The 22491-nt window shown below is 37.7% G+C and overlaps 1 protein-coding gene across 4 annotated transcripts in view; it reads right to left on the bottom strand.

The window, feature by feature from the left end:
• Cfh (complement factor H) overlaps positions 1-10820 on the bottom strand; it is a 93908-nt gene extending 83088 nt beyond the window's left edge. For 2 of the 4 annotated variants that reach the window (XM_087906445.1, XM_087906446.1), the window contains exon 1: positions 10534-10819. In XM_087906445.1, the coding sequence (XP_087762571.1) occupies positions 10534-10591 (58 nt within the window). In that variant the 5' untranslated portion in view covers positions 10592-10819. Of the gene's footprint in view, positions 1-10533 lie in introns of all 4 variants that reach the window. The other 2 variants (XM_087906448.1, XM_087906447.1) reach the window with 2 other exon arrangements.
• Positions 10821-22491: the final 11671 nt, after the last annotated feature.

The raw sequence follows: 22491 nt of genomic DNA, 5'->3' as shown, positions 1-22491 counted from the left end.
TTCCACTAAAATCAGGAACACGACAAGGCTGTCCACTCTCTCCATACCTCTTCAATATAGTGCTTGAAGTTCTAGCAATAGCAATAAGACAACATAAGGGGATCAAGGGGATACGAATTGGAAAGGATGAAGTTAAACTTTCGTTATTTGCAGACGATATGATAGTGTACATAAGCGATCCCAAAAACTCTACCAAAGAACTCCTACAGTTGATAAACACCTTTAGTAATGTGGCAGGATACAAGATCAACACCAAAAAATCGGTAGCCCTCCTATACACAAAGGATAAAGAAGCAGAGAGGGAAATCAGAGAAACATCACCTTTCATGATAGCCACAAATAGCATAAAGTATCTTGGGGTAACTCTAACCAAGGAAGTGAATGACCTATTTGATAAGAACTTTAAGTCTTTGAAGAAAGAAATTGAGGAGGATATCAGAAAATGGAAAGACCTCCCCTGCTCTTGGATTGCGAGAATCGACATAGTAAAAATGGCATTTCTACCAAAAGCAATCTATAGATTCAATTCAATTCCCATCAAAATCCCATCAAACTTCTTCACAGACCTGGAGAGAATAATAATCAAGTTTATATGGAAAAACAAAAAACCCAGGATAGCCAAAACTATCTTATACAATAAAGGAACTTCTGGAGGCATTACCATCCCTGACTTCAAACTCTATTACAGAGCAACAGTATAGAAAACAGCTTGGTATTGGCATAACAACAGAGAAGTAGATCTATGGAATCGAATAGAAGACCCAGGTATTAACCCACAAACGTATGAACACCTGATTTTTGACAAGGGAGCTAAAGCTATACAATGGAAGAAGGATAGCATCTTTAACAAATGGTGCTGGCATAACTGGATGTCAACCTGTAGAAGAATGAAAATAGATCCATATCTATCTCCATGCACAAAACTCAGGTCCAAATGGATTAAAGACATCAACATTAATCTGACCACTTTGAACCTGATAGAAGAGAAAGTAGGAAGTAGTCTACAAGACATAGGCACAGGAGACCACTTCCTAAGCAGAACCCCAGGAGCGCAGACAATAAGAGAAACAATAAATAAATGGGACCTACTGAAACTGAGAAGCTTCTGTAAAGCAAAGGACACTGTCAGTAAGACAAAAAGGCTACCTTCTGACTGGGAGAAGATCTTCACAAACCCCTCATCAGACAAAGGTCTGATCTCCAAAATATACAAACAACTCAAGAAACTAGACACTAAAACTCTAATTAACTCAATTAAAAAACGGGGTACTGAACTGAACAGAGAATTCACAACAGATGAACTTCGAATGGCCAGAAGACACTTAAGGTCATGCTCAACCTCCTTAGCGATCAGGGAAATGCAAATCAAAACAACTTTGAGGTATCATCTTACACCTGTCAGAATAGCCAAACTCAAAAACACCAATGATAGCCTATGCTGGAGAGGATGTGGAATGAGGGGAACACTCATCCATTGTTGGTGGGAATGCAAACTTGTGCAGCCACTGTGGAAATCAGTGTGGCGGTTTCTCAGGAAACTGGGAGTCAGCCTCCCTCAGGACCCAGCAATTCCACTCTTGGGAATATACCCAAGAGATGCCCTAACATACTACAAAAGCATTTGTTCAACTATGTTCATAGCAGCACTATTTGTAATAGCCAGAACCTGGAAACAACCTAGGTGCCCCTCAATAGAAGAATGGTTAAAAAAGGTGTGGAACATATATACATTAGAGTTTTACTCAGCGGTAAAAAACAACGACATCTTGACTTTTGCATGCAAATGGATGGAAATAGAAAACGCTTTACTGAGTGAGGTAAGCCAGACCCAAAAAGAGGAATATGGTATGTATTCACTCATAAGTGGATTCTAACCGTAATTAAAGGTCTTTGAGCCTATTATTCGTGATCCTAGAGAAGCTAAATAAGAAGGTGAACCTGACGAAAATCATGTAGCTATCCTCCTGGAGATTGGAAATAGACAAGAGTGCCAGGTAACCTCGGGTGCATGGGGGGGAGGTGGGGGCTGTTGGAAGGGGAGAGTGTTAGAGAGAAGGGAGTAGGGGAGGAATGGGGAAAGATGGGGGGACTGGGATGTGGGGGAGGGAGAATGGATAGATATGGGATCAGGGAAGTATATACCTCAACTAAGGGAGTCATTTTATGGTTTACAAGAGTCTTGAGTATAAAGGGGATCCCAGGTCCAAGGAGAGATCCCCAGATTGTTCTCTGGACAGAGGAGAGGGTGCCTGAACCGGCCTTGGCCCACAACCATACTGAGGAACATTTTGCATATCACCATAGAACCCTCATCTGGCGATGGAGGGAGATGGAGGCGGAGACCCACGTCGAAACACTGGACCTAGCTCCCTAGGTCCAAACGAGAGGCAGAAGCAAGGAGAACAAAGAGGGCAAAAACAGAGGAAACCTTCATCCGACGTTGGATGGGGATACAGACGGAGTCCCATATTGGAGCACCGGACGGAACCCTCCACGGTCCAAAGGAGGAGCAGAAGGATGAAGAAAATGAAAAAAGAAATCAGGACTGCGACGGGCGCCATCACCCACTGATACAAGGAGACTGATCTAATGAGAGTTCACCAAGGTCAGCTGGACTGGAACTGAATGAGCACGTGATCTAACCAGATTCTCTGAATGTGGCCGGATTCCCTGGATGTGGCGGCCCGGAGTCTTTCTGAAAAGCCATTGACAATGACACTGGGACTTGTTTCCTCTGCATATACTGGATTTTTGGGATCCAGTCTGTTTGGATACTCACCTTCCTGGACCTGGAGGGAGGGGGGAGGAACTTGAACTTCCCACTGGGCAGGAAACCCTGACTACTCTTAGGGATGGAGAGGGAGGAGGAGAGGGAGTGGGGGAAGTGGGAGGGTGTTGGGAGGAGGGGCGGAAATGGAAACTTTTATAATTTAATAAACTTTAAAAAAAATTTAAGTTCAAATAATATTAACAAACATTTGAAAAAATAAATTTGTATTTCTAATGTATACAGGGATGACTATGTATTTTATTTGTAAAAATGTTAACTTTGAAGACAGAATAGATCATTAAGGCTATATGGTGAACCCTTGAAGAAATCAGCAGAATCTGCTGACCTTTATGTCATCGTGAGGAGGGAGCTTGAAATCCATTCAGTCAACACTTCTGAATGGACACTGCTTGGACTGCAGTCTCCTAACAGCAAATATGATTCCAAGCACATTGTTGTCTTTTTGCAATAAACTGTTAGTATATATTGAATTTTTTTTTTTTTTGTAGGCTTGAATGGCTGCCTCAAAAAGTAGCTTAGCTGCAGGATGAAGCAAACAAACCTTGAAAGTTAGGCAGCACCAATGCTGAGTGTTCTCAGTGGGATCCTCAGGATAAAGATGAAAACAAAAGGGAAAACAACTCCTTTTGAAACCCTACCCCTAATTCTTGCAGAAGCTAAGTCAGCCTTAATTGGATGTGTGGAGATGAGTTCCAGTTTTACACAACTTCTTTATCTCTGTCTGTATAACTGATGCTCTCCCCAACCACTAGCCTCCCTTTTGCCATTGTCTGACTAACTTCTATACAGTGTTCAAAACCTGCCTGCATGAGGCTCTGTGCCTGTGATCTCAGCACGTTGGAGAAGGAAGATTGTGAGTTGAGACCAGTTTGTGCTATTTAGTCCGACTCTGTTTCAGAGAAACAACGTAAAACGAAAACAGCAAGAATATCTCTAGACATGTGTCATCCTCTCCCCCTCCCGACCCATTCTAATTATTTGTTCTTAATTTTACTTTTCAATTAGTATGCAAAGGGTTGTATTTCATTTTTGTCCCCAACCCTATCCCAAGAGGCAGGGATTTTCTGTGTAGCCCCGACTAACCTGGAACTCACTTTGAAGATGAAGCTGTCCTTGAAGATGTAGAGATCCACCTGCTTCTGCCTCCTTAGTACTGGAGTTAATGCGTTCTCCATCCCACCTGGCTCTTTTGCCTTTTCAAAATAGTTTTACCTTATACTCTCTACTGCTTATTCTGTTGCTTTGTGCTCTTCTACCCCAGTGTTCTTTTAGCTTTCATGTCACGTGTGTTTTTAATCACCCCTTCCTCCACAGCACCTTTTCCATTTCTATCTAGTTCCATGTCCTCAGAATTCCTACCCTTGTATGTACATGTGTACATATACAATACACCAAACAAATATTAAGTATCTGCATTAAAACTAGCATGCAAATAAAAAAGGGAACATGCAGTGTTTGTCTCTGAGTCTGGATTCATCCATTTTCCTTTTAATGTCCTAATTTCTAATTTTGTGCAGATGAACAAAATTCCATTTTGTATATACAGCTCACCTTCCCAACTTTCTGTTTCCTGCTTTGGCAATTTTATAGTTTATAAGATGAACTTCAATATTTGAATATTTAAATATACTGCTAATTCTTCTCCTGTCCCCTAAATAGCTACCTCTTGGAAGGTATGATTATACCACGCAGTATTTAGAAGTCATTGAAAAGTGAACTTGAATAAAAGAAAGAATGAGCGCAAACAGAACTGTAGAAGCATTTCCAGGATGTATGTTCATACAGCCAATATGCACAAATGCCACCAAGAGTGACAAGTGGGAAACTTAAAAGACAGGATCTGGAAGAGAAATAAAGGATAATACTTGGAAGGAAAAAAAAGAAAGGGAACCATTATCTAGTGAACTTGAAGACCTGTTGCCTGCACTGACAACTTTTCATCTGTCCATCTTCCAAGTGTGAATCTATGTTGCAGTTTTTGTAGTCAGGAATCTCTTGCATTTAGCTCAAAGTGTGAAAAAGTTCTTAGGAACCTGAGAAGGGGTATTTCTACAATCATCCTCTGTCTATTGCATTTCCATTTGGCACCATTTGTGAGACTAAGCTTCCTAAGTTTCTAAGTTTAAATGCAAGTCTCTGAAACCATTTTCTTTTTCTTTCATTTTAACCAGAATATAACAGTTTTATCCAAATTACGTGTGTAATTTTCATATGCTATGTTCTGAAAAGAACTGAAGTTAAGAACTAGGTAAGCCACCCATCAGTCAACTGAGCACACACAACTTGGTTGCCAGCATCACCTCACATGATGAAAGGTAGGTGTGACCTGTGTGTGTGTGTGTGTGTGTGTGTGTGTGTGTGTGTGTGTGTGTGTAGGAAATTGGTAAGGACTGACTGGCAATCAGAGACAGCAAACAAAAATGGATTAATCTGGGCGGCAGGGAAAAGAGTTCTAAATTGAGCAATCTAAGTCCAAAGATGAAGACTATTTGCTATGTGACAATTTCTACCTCAGAATATTTCTAGCTCGCAGTACTTAAGAGTTGCAGTTTAAAATTATATTCAGTAAAGGGCATGCACATTTCTAGAATACAACTTGCTGAAAATCAGCAAGGTTTGTCTTCACAAATCGTGTGAGAAATTTCTCCAGCCTTTGACAACAGAAGCATTTCACACTGAAATACTTCCTGTCTCAGAAAGACTCTGTCCTTACCTCTGCCCAATCCTCTCATTGAAATTTTACAGTAATAACACAGACTATCCCTAAATTTAAATATTGTTCTTTTCACATAAATTACAGGTTGTTGGGTTTGTGGTACTATAAACATGTCGAGTATTTTAAGAGTTGCAGAAGAGAAAACACAGAAGGCAGATGGGACAGAGCACAATGTCCAATAACACCACTTAGGGAAATACAACACCATCCGTGAAAACATGTGTTTTGAAGGTATGGGTTACTTGTCCCACTGAAATTAAAACCTAGTTTAGATAATTAACTAGTATTGTCCATTTTTTCTAGCTTACACAAAGATCTACAACACTCACATAGTCTCTTAGGATAGATTGTGAAGGAGCAATGTCAGCATACCTGGACCTCTGGACCCTGGGGCCTGAGGAACTACCATGGAGAAGGTGAATAAATGTCTAGATTGTGCAGGGACCTTACTGAACAGGGCACATGTTTTCCTGACCTCGTCTCTGTAGTCTCCTTTTTGTGAAAATTTTGTATTCAAGGCTCAATGAAGAATGTCTATGCTTTCTATTCGGTCACATTTCTGACTTTTTTTATTTCATATATACTTTAGTCCTTTTAATTGAACTATACATTATCCCAGTCAGCTTCCAGTCACTTTCCTTAGGGAAATGTCGGAGTCTCCTTCCATCCTTAGTTTGTGATGAAAAGACTACTTCCCTTTTGTTCCAATTCTCAAATTCAGCTGAGGGAGGCTCTGGGGAGAAGCAAAACAACTGCAATAGGCCCAGAGTTGCTTGTTTTGTAAAGTGATAGCTTTGCAAGTGTAAGGAGAATATTTAATGGGCAACAAGTGCTTTGGCTGTAGTTGTGAATTCTTCCTCTTATGCCCAAAAAAGAAGTCCAAACAAATACCAAGGATGGGTGACTTCAGAAATTTTAATATGTCTTCTGGATTTGAAACTATTATGATATTCATAGTTTAGACTACAGCAGTAAGTTCAATTATCCAGTATAATTTGAAATAAAAGAAATGCTTAAAAGGTGCATACATGTAAGTCCTGGCTTATCCTATGACAGGTTTACAAACCTTTGATGTGATAAAGGAGCATGAAGGCAAGATGCCAAGATTGGTTTCGTGTGTTAACTAAACCATTTTAGAATCATACTATTACTATGTATCCACATAATTTTACATAATACCCACGTTATTTTCTAACTTACTACAGAAATTTCCATTTCTTTTTAATCGCTCTTTCTATTAATTATAATACAATTACATTTTTTCATTCCTTTTGCCACTCCCTAACCTCCCATATATCCCTCAAATTCATGGCCTCTTATTTTCATCATTGTTATTACCTGCATATATTCATATACACATAGTTTTCTAAATATAACTTGTTAAGTCTGTGTAATGTTACTCTAATGTATGTTTTGAGGGCTGGTCATTTCTTTTTTAATGAAAGCTTATTTTGTTTTCCTCTTGGAAGAGGAAATTATTGATTGCTTATTCAGAAGGTTTTTGACAATCTGAAATTTAAAAGAAATTTCCCCCATTCTTCTAAGGAAGGACCAGCAGCTCTCCCTGTGAATTCAGTTGAGAAATGGTGATAGAAAACCTGAGCAGGTGTTTCTGGGTGTTGAATTCCAGTAATTGGGAGGCTAAGTCTGGTAGAACAGGAGTTCAAGGCCAGCTTGGACCATAGGTGAAACTCTATCTCAAACAATTAAAGTGAAGACATGAAGAAAAGTGGCAGATGCGGATTTCAGTTAAGATATGGTGGCCCGATGGTGGTGGCACACGCCTTTAATCCCAGCACTTGGGAGGCAGATGCAGGTGGGTCTGTAAATTTGAGGCCAATCTGGTCAACAAGAGCTGCACAGAGACATCCCATTTTTAAAAAAGATAAGAAAAGATGGGGTGAACTCTACACTAAAAGTTGCTGTGGACTGTGGACATAGATTGAAGGAAAAAGTATGAGCACTTTCCATATAAATTCTTTCTCTTAAGAAAAAAGCAGAAGTAATTTACATCAGAGTTGACTTTTTGCCATTATATCATTGCATTTTAAATAAAATCATAAATAACTTTTCCTTCTAATCTCTATAGAGTAACTATTATTAATTCACAATTAATATATATAACATCAATTTTCCACATCCAAATCAAATTATGTTTGAAAACATCTTATCTTACACTTAAAATAACATAATATAGAATTAAATGAATTATCCATTCTATGATTGAAATCTCTAAGCCCAAAAGGGCATTTTTGTTCTTTAAACCTGCAGGACTAAAGAACACTTATCTCCGCACACTGGAAGTTTGCAGTGGTTATTTGGTTGTGTTTCACACAGGTTTAATTGGTTTGTTTCAGCAATTCTGGGCTGTGAACTAATTCATACAATATCCAATTGTGAGAGCAAATTCTGTGCTTGGAAAGCTTAGGTATAATCCATTTCCCAGAACTGAAAATACACAGCTTGATTGAGGAACTCTTGTGTTGCAGGTTGTCCTGTAAATCTTACCCACTTCTGAGCAGCATGTGATTTTGCAAAAAGCAGCATTTACTGTTCCTAGCAGGTAGAAGTGTAAACGCAGGCAGACACTGTACTAAAAATGTTAGGCAGTCCTTGACATATGGAAAAGGGAAGACAAAAGGAAAACTAGATTCATAGTTCTTCCTATTTAGAATGTTTGTTAAAGTTGTACTTTTGTTTTTTATTTTTTAATATGGGCAGGTGTGATATCCAGTTGCCATCCTTGTGTATAGAAACTAGAACATGGCTTGTAGGATGCCTTTCTTCCTTTCACTGGGGTCCCACAGATTTAACTCAAATAGCCAGATTCTGTGGCAAGCAAGTTCATTAACATGCTTAGCCTTCATGCTGGCCCAGTTAACAGTGGTTTTGGAAGAATTTTGGTCTTATCAAGGGAGAAAAGATTTGTGAAATACTTGTGTCTTCTTCCAGGCATAGAAAGCGTTAGGATAGCATTTCACAACCATTTTTTAATCAGTCCACAAGCCATTATTTGATGTGTGGAATAGAAAGAAGAGCAAATATTGAATTGTATATGTAAGTATTTTAATATTTAATCCAAGCTTTTCTGCATGGTGAAATTCTTGTTAAGTTGATAGGCTGTTGAAATTGTTTACTTTTCAGACAGACATAGGCTACTAGCCAAGCTGAGAATGAAGAGGGAGTTCTGTGACCAATAAAGGTCCATGAAACTTCTGACATCTGTCTCTTCATTGTGTGAACTTTGTGAATATCATGAGATTACTCTACATCATTAAACTTCTTCTTCATCTCTTACTGTAAAGCCCTTGAAACAGTGAGGTGGGCAGTACAACTGCCCAACTCACCAGTAAGAACTGGCACCATATTTCAATACAGAATGTGAAAAATCATATCCAACAATAACAAGAAAATCAGCTGGATCCATGGTATGAGAATTTTAAATCATTAATAATAAATTATCATGTAAACTGCAAGACACTTCCTTTTAATATTCAAATTCCACTTAGTGTTTATATAAATAGCTTGATTTCACTTGTATCATTTCTTAAGATTTAAGAATTACGTAAAAATTAAATAGATCTTCTTTCATTATATATAGCTTCAAAAATATCTCAGCAAGTAGTATGAACGTAGAACATTAAAATAAAAGACAAAAGCATTGACTTATGTCAAAAGAAAAGGTTGAGTTATATTTAATAATATCAACACTGCTTTAGAAATCTCAGCCAATATAATTATATTTCATCTTAATAATACTCATATTTTCATATATAAGGAAATGAATGCCTTAGTCTAAAAGGTGTCTGAATAAAAGACTTATAAGCTATAATTCAAAGAATAATATTAGAAAATATAATTGAAAAGATCAATCAAACATATTAAACACTCTTAAACAAATTTTTCGAATTTGACTAAAAGATATAACTGAGAAACCATGTCTGTCTTTCTTGTCTGGAGAGGTAAGTGTCCAGTTAGAGCTTGTGTGTTAATATTCTCCAGTGAGTAGAGGCCACAGCAAAGGCTCAAATTGCAAAGTTTTGGCTAAGTGAAACGTGTTGGAAAATGATTAACGTTGTGTTATTCACTTGATATGACTAGTGCTAAGTCAGGTATGGTAGTCTGAGGTACAGGTATGGCACCTGTAACCTCAGCACATAAGGGACTGACACAGGAGGATTACAGTGAGTTCACGGACAAACTGGTTGCCCCCATCTTAAAAAAAAAAATCTGAAATGAAAAATAAAAGTTAATTGAATGCTTATCACATCACTAGTTACCTACCATGAACTAGGAAAATGAACCCCTTCATTGGATAAAGTGAACAGTTTTGATGGAATTGAACTGAATGATAGACTTAGAACTTCTGTTACTGACACGGGGGAAGAGCTCCAGCACTCACATTCCCCAACTCACAAATGGCTTTCACAAGCTGTATGTTCCAAACATTCTCATGGGAAAACAGAAACCAAATAAATAAGATCTTACACATATTATATACAGGTTATGCATCAAATTGTATAATCTTTTTATTATTATACATGCCGTTCTTATGTGCAAAACTTTAAAGCCACGGCAGTATCAGTTGTTAGTCATGACTTCAGGAAGCATTAGAATTATGCCTAAAACAAATCCACTCACTAAAAACTTTCAAAAGCTTTCGCTAAGTACAGGCATTAACATATTTCTCACTAGTTTTACATGAAGTATTTCAGGGACACTCAGGCAAAAAAGGGGTTTGTACTTCATGATGACAAATTAAATGACTATACTGAACTATGGACGGCAGAAAAACATGTTTCAAGCACTGTTTGTGTTTTATATTGGGAGGAACCATCAATTACGGCAATCAAATGAACTGCTTGCAGCTTTTAAACTTAGCACCAAAGGCCATTAAGCTACAGGCCAGTAATTCCTTCACATTTTCTAGACTTCATTTCAATGATTGCTACGAGAAATATTATCTGCAAATGTTTTATAGTGCGGCTCAGCCAGAAGGGAGAAAGGCAATCTGTTTAAAACTTACCTTGTGCTGCACAAACAGTCCATAATATAAGCCAGATAATTCTTGCTGATAGTCTCATGGTTTGGATCTTTCTAGGACGCAGAGAAGTACAGCACCATCCAGTTCTCCTCTGTTAAGAACTGTGGTTACTGCAGGGAAAGACTTGCTCCAAAGGGAAGTTGAAAGTCTGTTTAAGAAATCAGGATCACTAGATGCTCCACCCACCCCCTCTCCCCAGCAACTTCAGCAAAATAAGCTAAAAGGGTAGACCACAAGTCTAGCTAGCAGCGTGGGCGTTTGATCTCTGCGCTTGCTTTGCCCTGCCTGTGACCTGCTGATTGTTCTTGTAAATGCCAGCTTGTTTTCTTTGGAAACAAGTTCACGTTTCTCGGAATGTGAGAAGCAGGGCCTGGTGATCGTCTCTGGATTTCATAACCACACAACAGAAAGCAATGAAGGCCCTTTTAAAAATCATTTAGGCAACTTCACTTAGGCAAGGTTTTCAGGACCAACACCTGGGACCAGTAAAAACACTTTGTTGAGATGATCACACAAAGGAGGGAGCTGCTTTTCCAAATTCTCAAAATTAGTCTTCCAAAGAATTCTTTTTATATGTCTGAGCCAACTTTTCCATGTTTCCTTGGATATAAACTAAAAACTCAAAAATCAAGTATTTGAAATGTTGATTTTTCTAACATTGAGATATCGTATAGTAAGGAATGTGAAGGTACAAAAAGTGTCTGAAGCATGTTGCTGCATTGAGGCAGAATCCAGGCAGATAACGCCTAACTGCTAAACTTGCTACCTCTGCCTTCATTCCCATCTGCTGGGATCTCCCAGTTTCCACCCACAATCTGTGTCTCCAAGAACACGGACTGTATTTGTCTGTACTTAGTGTATGTAAGTAGGGGAGAGCAATTTACTCCTTTTTTAGTTAGAGTCCTTTACTCAGAACTTTATTTGGGGCATCCCTTTGTAGGACACGGCTCCTGGCTGTTAATTTTTGTTCAATGCAGTATTCAATTTGAATATAGGACAATTTTTAGTTATTCCTGTGCATGTTATGGATAGAATCCAGCTAGGAAGTAACACAAATAGTCCCATGATGTCATACTGTGTGGGGTTTTTAAACTCTTGCTCTATCAATCATATAAATGGGTAAACTGAACACAGGACATTTAAACGTTCTCTTAAGGCCGCAAGAACTTTCTGGAGTGATATGCTAAACTCAGGGCTCTAATACCCCAAATCATACATTGAATCTATAAAGATAGGTATTTTCCGATGGTTTGCCTCCTAATCTGGTGTGTAGAGACTCAATTGCCAATAGCTATTAGAAGAGTATTTTGTCTTGTGGGTGTGACAACACACATGACAACAGCAACTTAAGGATGGAAAGGTTTGTTTTGACTCACACTTGCCATAGACATAGCAGGGTAAGGACAGCCACAGGATCAGGAGCAGCTGGTCACCTAGCAACCACAGTGCGGCTGCAGAGAGCAGTGATAAATGCTTGCTCAATTCTCTATTTCTTCAGTCTGCAACTCCACCCCACAAGAGATAAAAGAACAGATTATAAAACCTCATTTCAGAGTGCTTAATGCTATTCATGTCACAACAGCTACCTTAATGTTCTAAAGTTTTGTTCATTTTATCAGATAAAATGGACAGAATACTTTTAAACTTTGATAATACTAAAATGTACAGACATTACATTGCAAATCATGGGTTGTGAAATTCTGACTTTTCTAATATTTGATAACAAGTAACAAATTTTAATCAGCTATACAAAATAGATATTTTTCTCTTTATCTTTAATGAAGTCATTAATAAATTGAGGCTTATAGCGAAATAATCAAAATTATATAATTAAGAGTATCATAGACATTATGTAAATAATATTCATATTGTATTACTTTTAATTCTTATTCATCATTTTTGCAGATTCAAATCTATTTTATTTTATTATTTTCCTAATATTATTGAAAAGGTAATTGTACAAGTCATCTCCTGAAAAACTGGACTGAGGGTAACTTCTGCTGGTTCTCACCAGAGAAATTACATGTTTATTTGAACACTATAAGCCAAAAAGATACAATGGCAAAAGGAAAACAACTTTAACAAATGGTGCTGGCATAACTGTATGTCAACATGTAGAAAATTGCAAACATATCCATATCTACCACTTTGCATAAAACTCAAGTCCAAGTACATGAAGGACCTCAACATGAAACCAGTTACATTGAACTTAATAGAAGAGAAAATAAGGAGTAGCCTTGAATACATGGGCATAGGAGACAACTTCCTAAATCAGTAGCACATACAGTGAGAACAAAAATCAATAAATGGTACCTCCTGAAACAGAGAAGGAAGACAAAGCAACAGCCTACAGAATGGGAAAAGATCTTCACAAACTGCCACACCTGACAGAGGGCTGATCTGTGGTGTAGGAGGTTCTACTGACCATGTGTTGCTTTTATTGGCTAATGAATAAAGAAACTGTCTTGAGCCCCTGATTGGGTAAACAAAGGTAGGCAGGAAAAACTAAACTGAATGCTGGGAGAAAGGAGGACAGAGTCAGAGAGAAGCCATGTAATCCCAATGGAGACAGAAGCCAGAAATTTAGCTGGTAAGCCACAGCCACGTGGTGATACACAGAAAATAGAAATGGGTTAAATTAATATATATGAGTTAGCCAGTAAGAAGCCAAAGCTAATGGGCCAAGCTGTGATTTAATTAATACAGTTTCTGTGTGGTTATTTTGGAGTAGTAGCCGGGAACCAACAAACAGCCTCCTTACAACAGAGCTCCAAAATATACAAAGAACCCAAGAAACTAGACAACAAAATACTAGATAATCTAATGAAAAATGGGGTGGAGAGCTAAACAGAGAATTCTCAACAGAAGAAACTCAAATGGTCAAAGGACATTTAAGGAATTGCTCAACATCCTTAATCATCAGGGAAATGCAGATCAAAATGACTCTGAAATACCATCTTCCTCCTGTCATAATGGCTAAGGTCAAAAATACTGACGAGAGCTCAGGCTGGAGAGTATATGGAGCAAGCAGAACACTCCTTCCCTGCTGGTGGGAGTATAATCTTGTACAACCATTCTTGAAATCAGTATGGTTGTTTCTCAGAAAATTGGGAATCAACCTACCTCAATACCCAACGATATCACTTTTGGGCATATACTCTAAGGATGCATGATCATACCACAGGAACACTTGCTCAACAATACATACAGCACAATTATTCGTAATAGCCAGCACCTGGAAACAACCTAGATGCCCCTCAACTGAAGAATGTATGAGAAAAATGTGGTACATTTACACAATGGAGTATTTTGCAGTTGTAAAAAAACAAAAACAAAACAAAACAAAAAACCAAAACAGCAACAACAACAACAAAAACACCAATAACATCACGAAATTTACAGGCAAATGGATGGACTAGAAGAAACCAGATAACCCAAACTCAGAAGACAAACACATTTTGTACACACTCATAAACAGATAGAAGACATAAAGCAAAGAAAAGATAACCAGACTACAATTCACAGCTCCAGAGAATTAGAAGCATGGGGGTCAGGAAACAGAGTAGAAAGGGAGAAAGGATAAAGAAAGGGAATAGGGAAACTAAATAGCTCAATAAAAACCAATTCTAAAAAGTGACTGGAGACTTTCTGTTGTGCCAAGCTGGTGTCTGGAGACAGATAAAGGGTCTTGAAGTCCTCGGCTGCCAGTTTCACAGAGTGGTAGGAAAAAGACATCTGTGCTGAAGGCACTCAATGACAGGTATAACTTATATGTACAACTGGATTTTTCATTTTACTAATCAATTTTGTTTTATCTGTATTTTGAGACAGGGTTTCTCTGCCTCTGCTGTCCTGGAATCCACTCTGTTGACTAGATTGTCCTCCAACTCACAGAGATCTACCTGCCACTGCCTCCTGAGTATTGGATTAAATGTGTATGTCACCACTGCCAGGCTTTAATTAACAATTTTTAAACTTATAATTTATGATAATTTATCTTTAATTTTATTTATATATCTACTTTAAAATTTTAATTTGAATTTTTTAAGAATTTTATGCACAAATACACTGTATTTGAATGATTTCTACAGCTCTCCCCCCTGCAACTCCTACTATGTCCTTCTTGTCCCTCTCTAATTCTTGATCGCTTCTTCTATAATCAACATCATATATGTTTATATATGTATACACTCAGAGTCTACTGACGCTAATTAATGTTGTTACATATATTTGTGTCTAGGGATGATAACTTAGGATTGAGAAACCTACCAGGAGTGCTGGTCACTGAAAACAAGTAATTCTCCCAGTTATTGACTGCTTATAACTTTCCATCTAAGTGTAAAATTTTCCTCAGTTCACATTGTCATGTTGTTTGATGTCATCTTGAGAAGTTCTCGTATAGGTAATAATGTTAAATTTATAGGTGCACTAACCGTATCCCGATTCCTGTCTTTTATAATTTTCCATACTTCTTAAGTGATGTTTTTGAAATTTGGTGGTAGGGGTTTTGTTGTATGTGTATCAGTCATGCTTTGAATCACACAAACATTTATTCTCTGCATTTTGATTCTGTAATAAACTCTATCTGCTGCAGAAAGAGAAGCTTCTTTAATGAAGGGTGAGAACTGAACTTACTTATGGGTATTTAAGGACAAATATATAGAATATAGTTGGAAGCTGTATTAGTTTGACAAAATAGCAGTAATAGATTTTACTATAACCTCTCTAGCTGTCCATTCTTGGGTAGGTTTACAGTAACAGGCGTGAATTCCCTCCTTTTTACTTTTTTTTTGATTTCTGTTGAGCTCTATATTTTTCTCTGCACCCATCCTTGCCTCTCCCCACCCCTTCAACCTTCTCCCAAGGTCCCCTTGCTCCCAATTTACTTGGGAGATCTTGTTCTTTTCTACTACCCATGTAGATTAGATCGATGCATGTCTCTCTTTGTGTATACATTGTTTTCTAGGTTCTCTGGGATTGTGATTTGTGGGCTATTTTTCTTTACTTTATGTTGAAAATTCACTTATGAGAGAGAACATATGATAATTGTATTTTTGGGTCTGAGATACCTCACTCAAAATAATGTTTTCTAGCTCCATCTATTTACATGCAAAATCCAAGATGTCGTTATTTTTTTCTGCTGTGTAGTACTCCATTGTATAAACGTACCACATTTTCCTTATCCATTCTTCAGCTGAAGGACATTTAGGTTGTTTCCAGGTTCTGGCTATGACAAACAATGCTGCTATGAACATAGTTGTTCACGTGTCATTGTGGCACGATTGAGCATCCTTTGGATATATACCCCAAAGTGGTATTACTGGGTCTTGAGGAAGGTTGTTTTCTAATTTTCTGAGAAATCACCACACTGACATCCAAAAGGGGCTGTACCAGCTTGCATTCCCACCAGCAGGGCAGGAATGTTCCCTTTACCTCACAACCCCTCCAGCAGAAGTAGACATCAGTGTTTTTGATCTTGGCCATTCTTACAGGTGTAAGATAGAATCTGTGTTGTTTTGATTTGCATTTCTCTAATGACTAAAGATGTTGAACATTTCCTTATGTGTCTTTCAGCTATTTTAGATTCCTCTGTTGAGAGTTCTCTGTTTATGTCTGTACTCCATTTTTTTAATTGAATTATTTGTTCCTTTGATGACAAATTTCTTGAGTTCTTTGTATATTTTGAAGATCAGACCTCTGCCTCAAGTGGGGCTAGTGAAGATATTTCCTATTTTGTAGTCTGTTGTTTTGTCTTATTGACTGTGTCCTTTGCTTTACAGAAGCTTTTGACAATCTTACCAAAAGGCAGCTACAGATTCACTCTTAAGTCCAATGAAACAGCTTTGATTGCTCCCATGATGTCAGTGGCCTTGTTGTACCATTTAGTGATATGTTGCTGAGCCAGTTGTTCTGAGAAGTAATTGGTTAAACATATTATAAATTGTGCAACAGTACCTAAGGACATATTTTAAAGGAAAAATGTTACATAAAACCAATATCTTCTGAGGTGTCAGCTTTGCTCTGATTTGTGAACTAATATGCATAACAACAACTACAGTTGCTTATTTGAAACAAATTTAAGTTTAAGTTAATTAAGGAGAGAATAGATGGAGGCTATCACTCATGTATCCAAGAGGGTAACTAGCCCATGAATGAGAATCCACATATAGTAGAGTAAGTGGTAGACTATACATGACCAGTAGACTGAACCAAGCTCTGAGAGGAGAGGGGAGAGAGTGAGAGAACAGGGCCAAGAGAGAGCGATAACAGAGAGGGAGTCAAGAAGACTAAGAGAAAGGGCCAAGAGTCAAGAAAGATTCAAAAGCCAGGAGTTTTCAGTGGCTGAAATGGCAGGGTTACATGGGATGAGAAGCTGGAAGAAGAGAAGGCAAAAAGCTGGAGTATAGGGTAGGGCCAGAGTGAGAAGAGTTGAGAAGAGCCACAAGTACTGAGTGAGTGGGGGGTGAGGAGCTGAGTACAGTTAGTCATAGATTAAAGGAGTAAAGATAATAAAATAAATATTAAATAGCAATAGATTAAGAAAAATAAGCCAGGTAAAGCTGGAATATACACAAAGAGTCTGGAATATGTATATTATTGTGTTTTCTTTGAAATTTTTGACTGTGAGGGAGCTTAGTACAGAGATACTTTGCTTGTATGGGCTAGTTATTTAAACCAATATACATATTTTAGAGGTATCTTGAATTCACAATTTGGGTCTAAGGATTTGTTGTTTTGGAAAAGAGGTTTTTCTTTTGCTTCCACAGAGGATGAGAACCTGTGTAATCCTTCCAGATTAATGTGGCTTGAAGGACCAAACCCCCTAAAAGTTACTGTGAGTGCACCCAAATATTCCTTCACACAACAAAAAGTAGGAAGCAGTTTGGAGAGATATATGCTCAAATTTCCAAATATTGTTTATAAATGTTTGTTTCCATTTAAAGGGGGATATGCTATAGTGATTTATATTGGTATAAATATTAGTCTACTGATAGAAATTCAGGACAATTTTATAATATGTATTTTTATGCTCTTGATTAAGGATTTGTGTTTATGTAGCTTATTTAGAAATGTAATGCATAATCAAGACAGGTAGGCTAATAGAGAGTTATCTATAATAGTCAAGCTAGTAGTCATGTTAGTTAGGTTTTTCGAGATATATAGAGATATATTACAATTAGATGGGTATTCTTCAAATAATTCAGAGACCTTAAAATATGGTATTTAAAATGTTTTAACAACTTAGGCTTTTTCATGACAATGAGACATATATGTTCCTGGCATCACCAATCTACTTCAAGAGGATAATGGGCATTAAAGAGGTTTCTTATTGAGTTTGCTAGCCATTTGGACAAGAAATTGCTGTTGCCTGGACTGCTTGGTGTTATGCTGCTTTAACTGGACATGCAAGACCCACAGATAAATGACTGCTGAGGTTGTCTAAAGAAGGTAAGATAGTCCTTAGGGGTTTCTGCTTCATGATAGAGTCTGCAAGACATTCTGTAGGATACAGAAAAAAGTGACTGACAAATTGCCAATATAGGCAAAACTGTCTTTGAAATTTCCTACTTTCTAGAAAAGCTTGCCAGCTACTATGGGCCTGTAGGTTGAAGATGGATACTCCAATGTTACAGAAGAACTCTGGGTGACTGTTTAGGCAGTGATGTGTCTCTGTCAATTCTAGAGTATTGGAAGTTGCTTGCAATGTACTTCCTGTTAACTTAGGTAATATTACATCCTTCTGGAATCTTTGATAGAATTGAAGAATAAATATAATTTTAGTTTTCTTTAGTTATGATAAAAGATAAGTAGATATAAATATTGTAACTGTCATTCTTACTTGATACCTGTTTTGTTATAAGTGATTTTACTATTTTAAATTTAAAACCGTCCTTTTTATTTGAACAGAAAAGAAGAAATTGTGTGGGAAGTCTGTCTTTCACTTGTTCTTTGAGTAGTCATGTTGTCAGTTTATACAGAACTCACATTTAGAAAAGCATCACATTTAGAAAGCATCATAACTAACTGTAGATAGGCTACTGCATGGAGACAGTATCTGAACCTGGTCTCAGAATGCCTATCTACCAGTTCTCATAGTTTCTAAAGTCACTGCTTTCCTCTAAGCATGATACTGGATATTTAGTCAGGTCCTTGAACACATGGATGGAAAAGAACCCTGGAGTTGCTATACAGAATTTGTATAATGTATCTATGGCAACCCTAATTTTAAGGGCAACCTGTGACTCAATGTACCCTCCCTTTTATGATTACAAGATTCTACTGAAAATCACGGGGCAATCTGAAGACTAGAAGGAAAATCCCTTCAGCTACACATTGGGTGGATATTTTCCCAGGCAGTTCTGAGAGCTATGACTGCTAAAACTCTAGATGAGGCCTGACACTCTCACTTTTCAGTAACTCCCAGTCTACCCTACACATATACCACACTGTAAAATTTTTCTCATTTCTATAGAAAATATATTGAGAGTTTCTATATGAAAAATGTTTTTGCTGATGTCGTTTTGTCTTGTAGAGGCTTTCAGGTAAGAAATTGCCACGAGTTCCAGAAAAGACTCTGGATTTTGAAATATTTGTGTTGGAATGGGTAGAATTATCAGGACTCTGGCTTGGTACCTTCTCTCAGTTTGGCATTTTCAAACCGGTTGTAAGAGCTAGCTAATAATGAGCCTGAGCTAACAGGCCAAAGAGTTTATAATTAATATAAGCTGCTGTAAGTTTCCGTGAGACAGAATGGCTGCAGGACAGGATGGGATAGAATCTTCAATTTACAAAGTATAGTGAGGAAACATTGGATTAAATCAAGACCAATAAAGGCCAGGCAAATCCCATATTCTGCATCTCCTCTGTCAAAGTGCTCACCAGATATCCATCTCCCTTCTGCTTTGTTGACTATAATGCATGTCTCTTATTTGAGCTCTTTTTACACCCAGTCTGCTGCTTTGGCAGATATCCTACAACACTGGCTTCTCCAACATTTTGTGGTCTTCATTACAATGCATACTTCAATTTCACAGCTTCTCAGAATTCTTTCTCTGGGTCCCTTCTGTGGGACCCCTTCAACCAATGGTCTTTGAGTTGCTGGCCCACTTTATGCATGGTTTTAGGTACTATATATGCAGACATAGAGTCATGCATGAGTCCCTTGTCACCTGGATTCGGTTCCAGTTCCCTGTTCATCCAGAGGACTGCAATGACTACCTTTTCTGTGAATCTACCTGTAAATAAATAAACCATTATTATACTCCATTTTGGGCTATACTCCAGTGTGGGACTATTTTGTTATAAACCTCAACAGATTGCTGTGAGGACATAGAGCAACAGCATCCACATAAAAGCTGAGAGAGCTTAGGAAGGAATTTTAGACACAAAAGAAGAAAGTTAAGTATAGCTTCTTGATAGCTGCATATTTTCAGATAGACTGCTGGTATGGCAGGGGCACTCCAGCTCCTTTAAAAGAGGTCTTGCTGAGTCAGCATTAGCAATGAAGGCTACATGGCTTCTTTAAAACAGGGCTTCTTGGTTCATGCTGCTAGCTCTTTTGGAAGGTCCTGTACTTACATGGGGTTTGTCATCAGCATGCTACTACTTGCTTAATGGTGACATGAACTGGCTATGTCCCTGGAACTGGGGTGGTAAATGTGCCTCATCCATGTTGGACTGGGTGGAGTGATGATCAGACAGGGCTGTGGAGTTTGTTCTAGCCATGCCCACTTAGTAATTTTTAAATAAGTTTCTCTTAGTCAGAAAATGATTACAGATATGAAATAAAGACAGATTTAGAGAAAAATAAAACTCTGAACTGGCCAAAGTATGTTTTAGAAAATGTACATAGGCTTGGGAGAGAAGAAAAAAAGTATAAACAATTTTAAAAAATGGTTTTAAAAAATAAAACAAAGTCTTTAAAGAGACAGTAAAAGTAATATAAAAGAGTACAGACAGTCATATGTTAAAGGAGTAAAGAAAAATAAATCACATAAAGATAAAAAATACCGAGTCTAGATAATGCATATTATTGTGTTTCCTTTGAATTTTTTAATTGAAGATCTGTGGATTCCCTTTAGGTTAATATGGTTTGATGGAACAAGAGCCAAAAATGTCTCTGCAGCCCCCCTCCCCCAAATACTTCACTGAACAGAAAGCAGGAAGCAGTTTGAAGAAAACACGCCCAAATTCCCAAAATGATTCTTTATAAGTATTTGTTTTCATTTAAGGGAAATATGATATAGAGATGAATATTTTGCATTGGTGTGGATCTTGGTTTATTGAACCACATCGTTCTAAGTTCTCTCAGTGTTTATGACTAATATTCTAGCCTTCCAGGGACCTGAAAACAATGTCCTAAGGACAGCAGGAAGTAATTACAGAAATGAATACATCGTCCCTGCCCCCCCCCCCCCGAAATGTTAGATAAAAAGGGAATTTTTCTGTCAGTTGTCACAGGGACTTTGGTCCCTGATGCCTTGAAAAAACGATAATACCTATCTGGGTGTCATTAAACTAATGATGTTAAAATGTCAATATCAGTCTCTGGAATAAACTCAACTCAAGAATTTGAGATGATATACTCTGCATGAACAAGAAATTTTGAAAGGACACATGGGAATCTTAAGACTCAATTAAAAATGTAATAAAAAGATGATTAGGGTTATACTCGCAATCACCATATGTGTGTTTTATTTTAAATTATAGATTTTTAAATTGGATGTTTGTGAGCAAATAGTCCATGAATAAATTTTGACATGTGAGCACCACCATATAATTTGCTCGGGCCTAATGGAATGATTCATCTACTGGTTTATAAAGGGGTCCTGGCACTGCTTTGGTATGGGGAGAGGGCACATTTGTGTTTTTTTCATAGGATAAAGTTGAAGCTCAACTGGTACTGTGTGTGGAACAGAAAGGTGCTAGTCCTGATGTAGCTGTTGATAATCCAGAAAAGCCAGAGTGAGACTAATGGGGCCTATGTTACTGATCCACATATTTTACATCCTGCTGTTTGAAAATGAAAGGAGATTGTAGTCACAGTCAATAAAATACATCGTAAATTGACCTACCATACAAGAGTTCCTGATTACGTAAAATTTTTCTCAAGTTGGGTATGGTAAAGGAATTCTTGTGTGTTGTAGGAAGGAGGACTGCTTGTTCTTCCTGGCTGCCCAGCTAGCTTAGGCCCATAATAACCACACAGAAATGGTGTTAATTAAATTACTGCTTGACCCATTATCTCTCGCCTCTTATTGCCTAACTCTCACATCTTGAGTTAACCCATTTCTATTAATCTGTATATCACCACCTGGCAGTGGCTTACTGGGAAAGATTCTAATCAGTGTCCATCTCAGGCAGAAGATCCATGGTGTCTCTATACCTTTCTGCTTTCTTCTTCCCAGCATTCTGTTCTGTCTTCCCTGCCTGCCTAGTTCTGCCCCCATCAGGCTAAGGCAGTTTCTCTATTCATTAACCAATACAAGCAACACATAGAAAGAAGGACCTCCTATACCATTTTCCCTTTTCTGTTTAAACAAAAAAAAAGGCTTTAACTTTAACATAGTAAAATTACATATAACAAAACTGGTGTCAATAAGAGCTACAGTTACAATATTTATATCTACTTTATCGTTTTTCATAACTAAGAAAAGCTATATTATTACTATCTATTCTTTAACTCCATCAAAGATGCCACAAGGATATAAAATTACCTAAGTAAACAAGAAGTGCACTGTAAGCAACTTCTAAAATTCTAGAATCGACAGAAACACCTTGCACCCTGGACAGTATCCAAAGTTCTTCTGTAGCATTGGGGCATCCATATTCAGCCCGCAGGCCCATTGTGTTTAGCAGACTTTTCCATGAAGCAGGAAAATTCAAAGACAGTTCAGTCACTTTCTTCTGCATCCTGCAGAATATCTTGCAGACTCTTTC

This window comes from Myodes glareolus, chromosome 5 (assembly GCF_982192425.1).
Source record: "Myodes glareolus chromosome 5, mMyoGla1.1, whole genome shotgun sequence".
NCBI classification, from domain to species: Eukaryota; Metazoa; Chordata; class Mammalia; order Rodentia; family Cricetidae; genus Myodes; species Myodes glareolus.
Note: the sequence above shows the minus strand (reverse complement) of the source record. Positions and strands in the feature narration are given on the sequence as shown.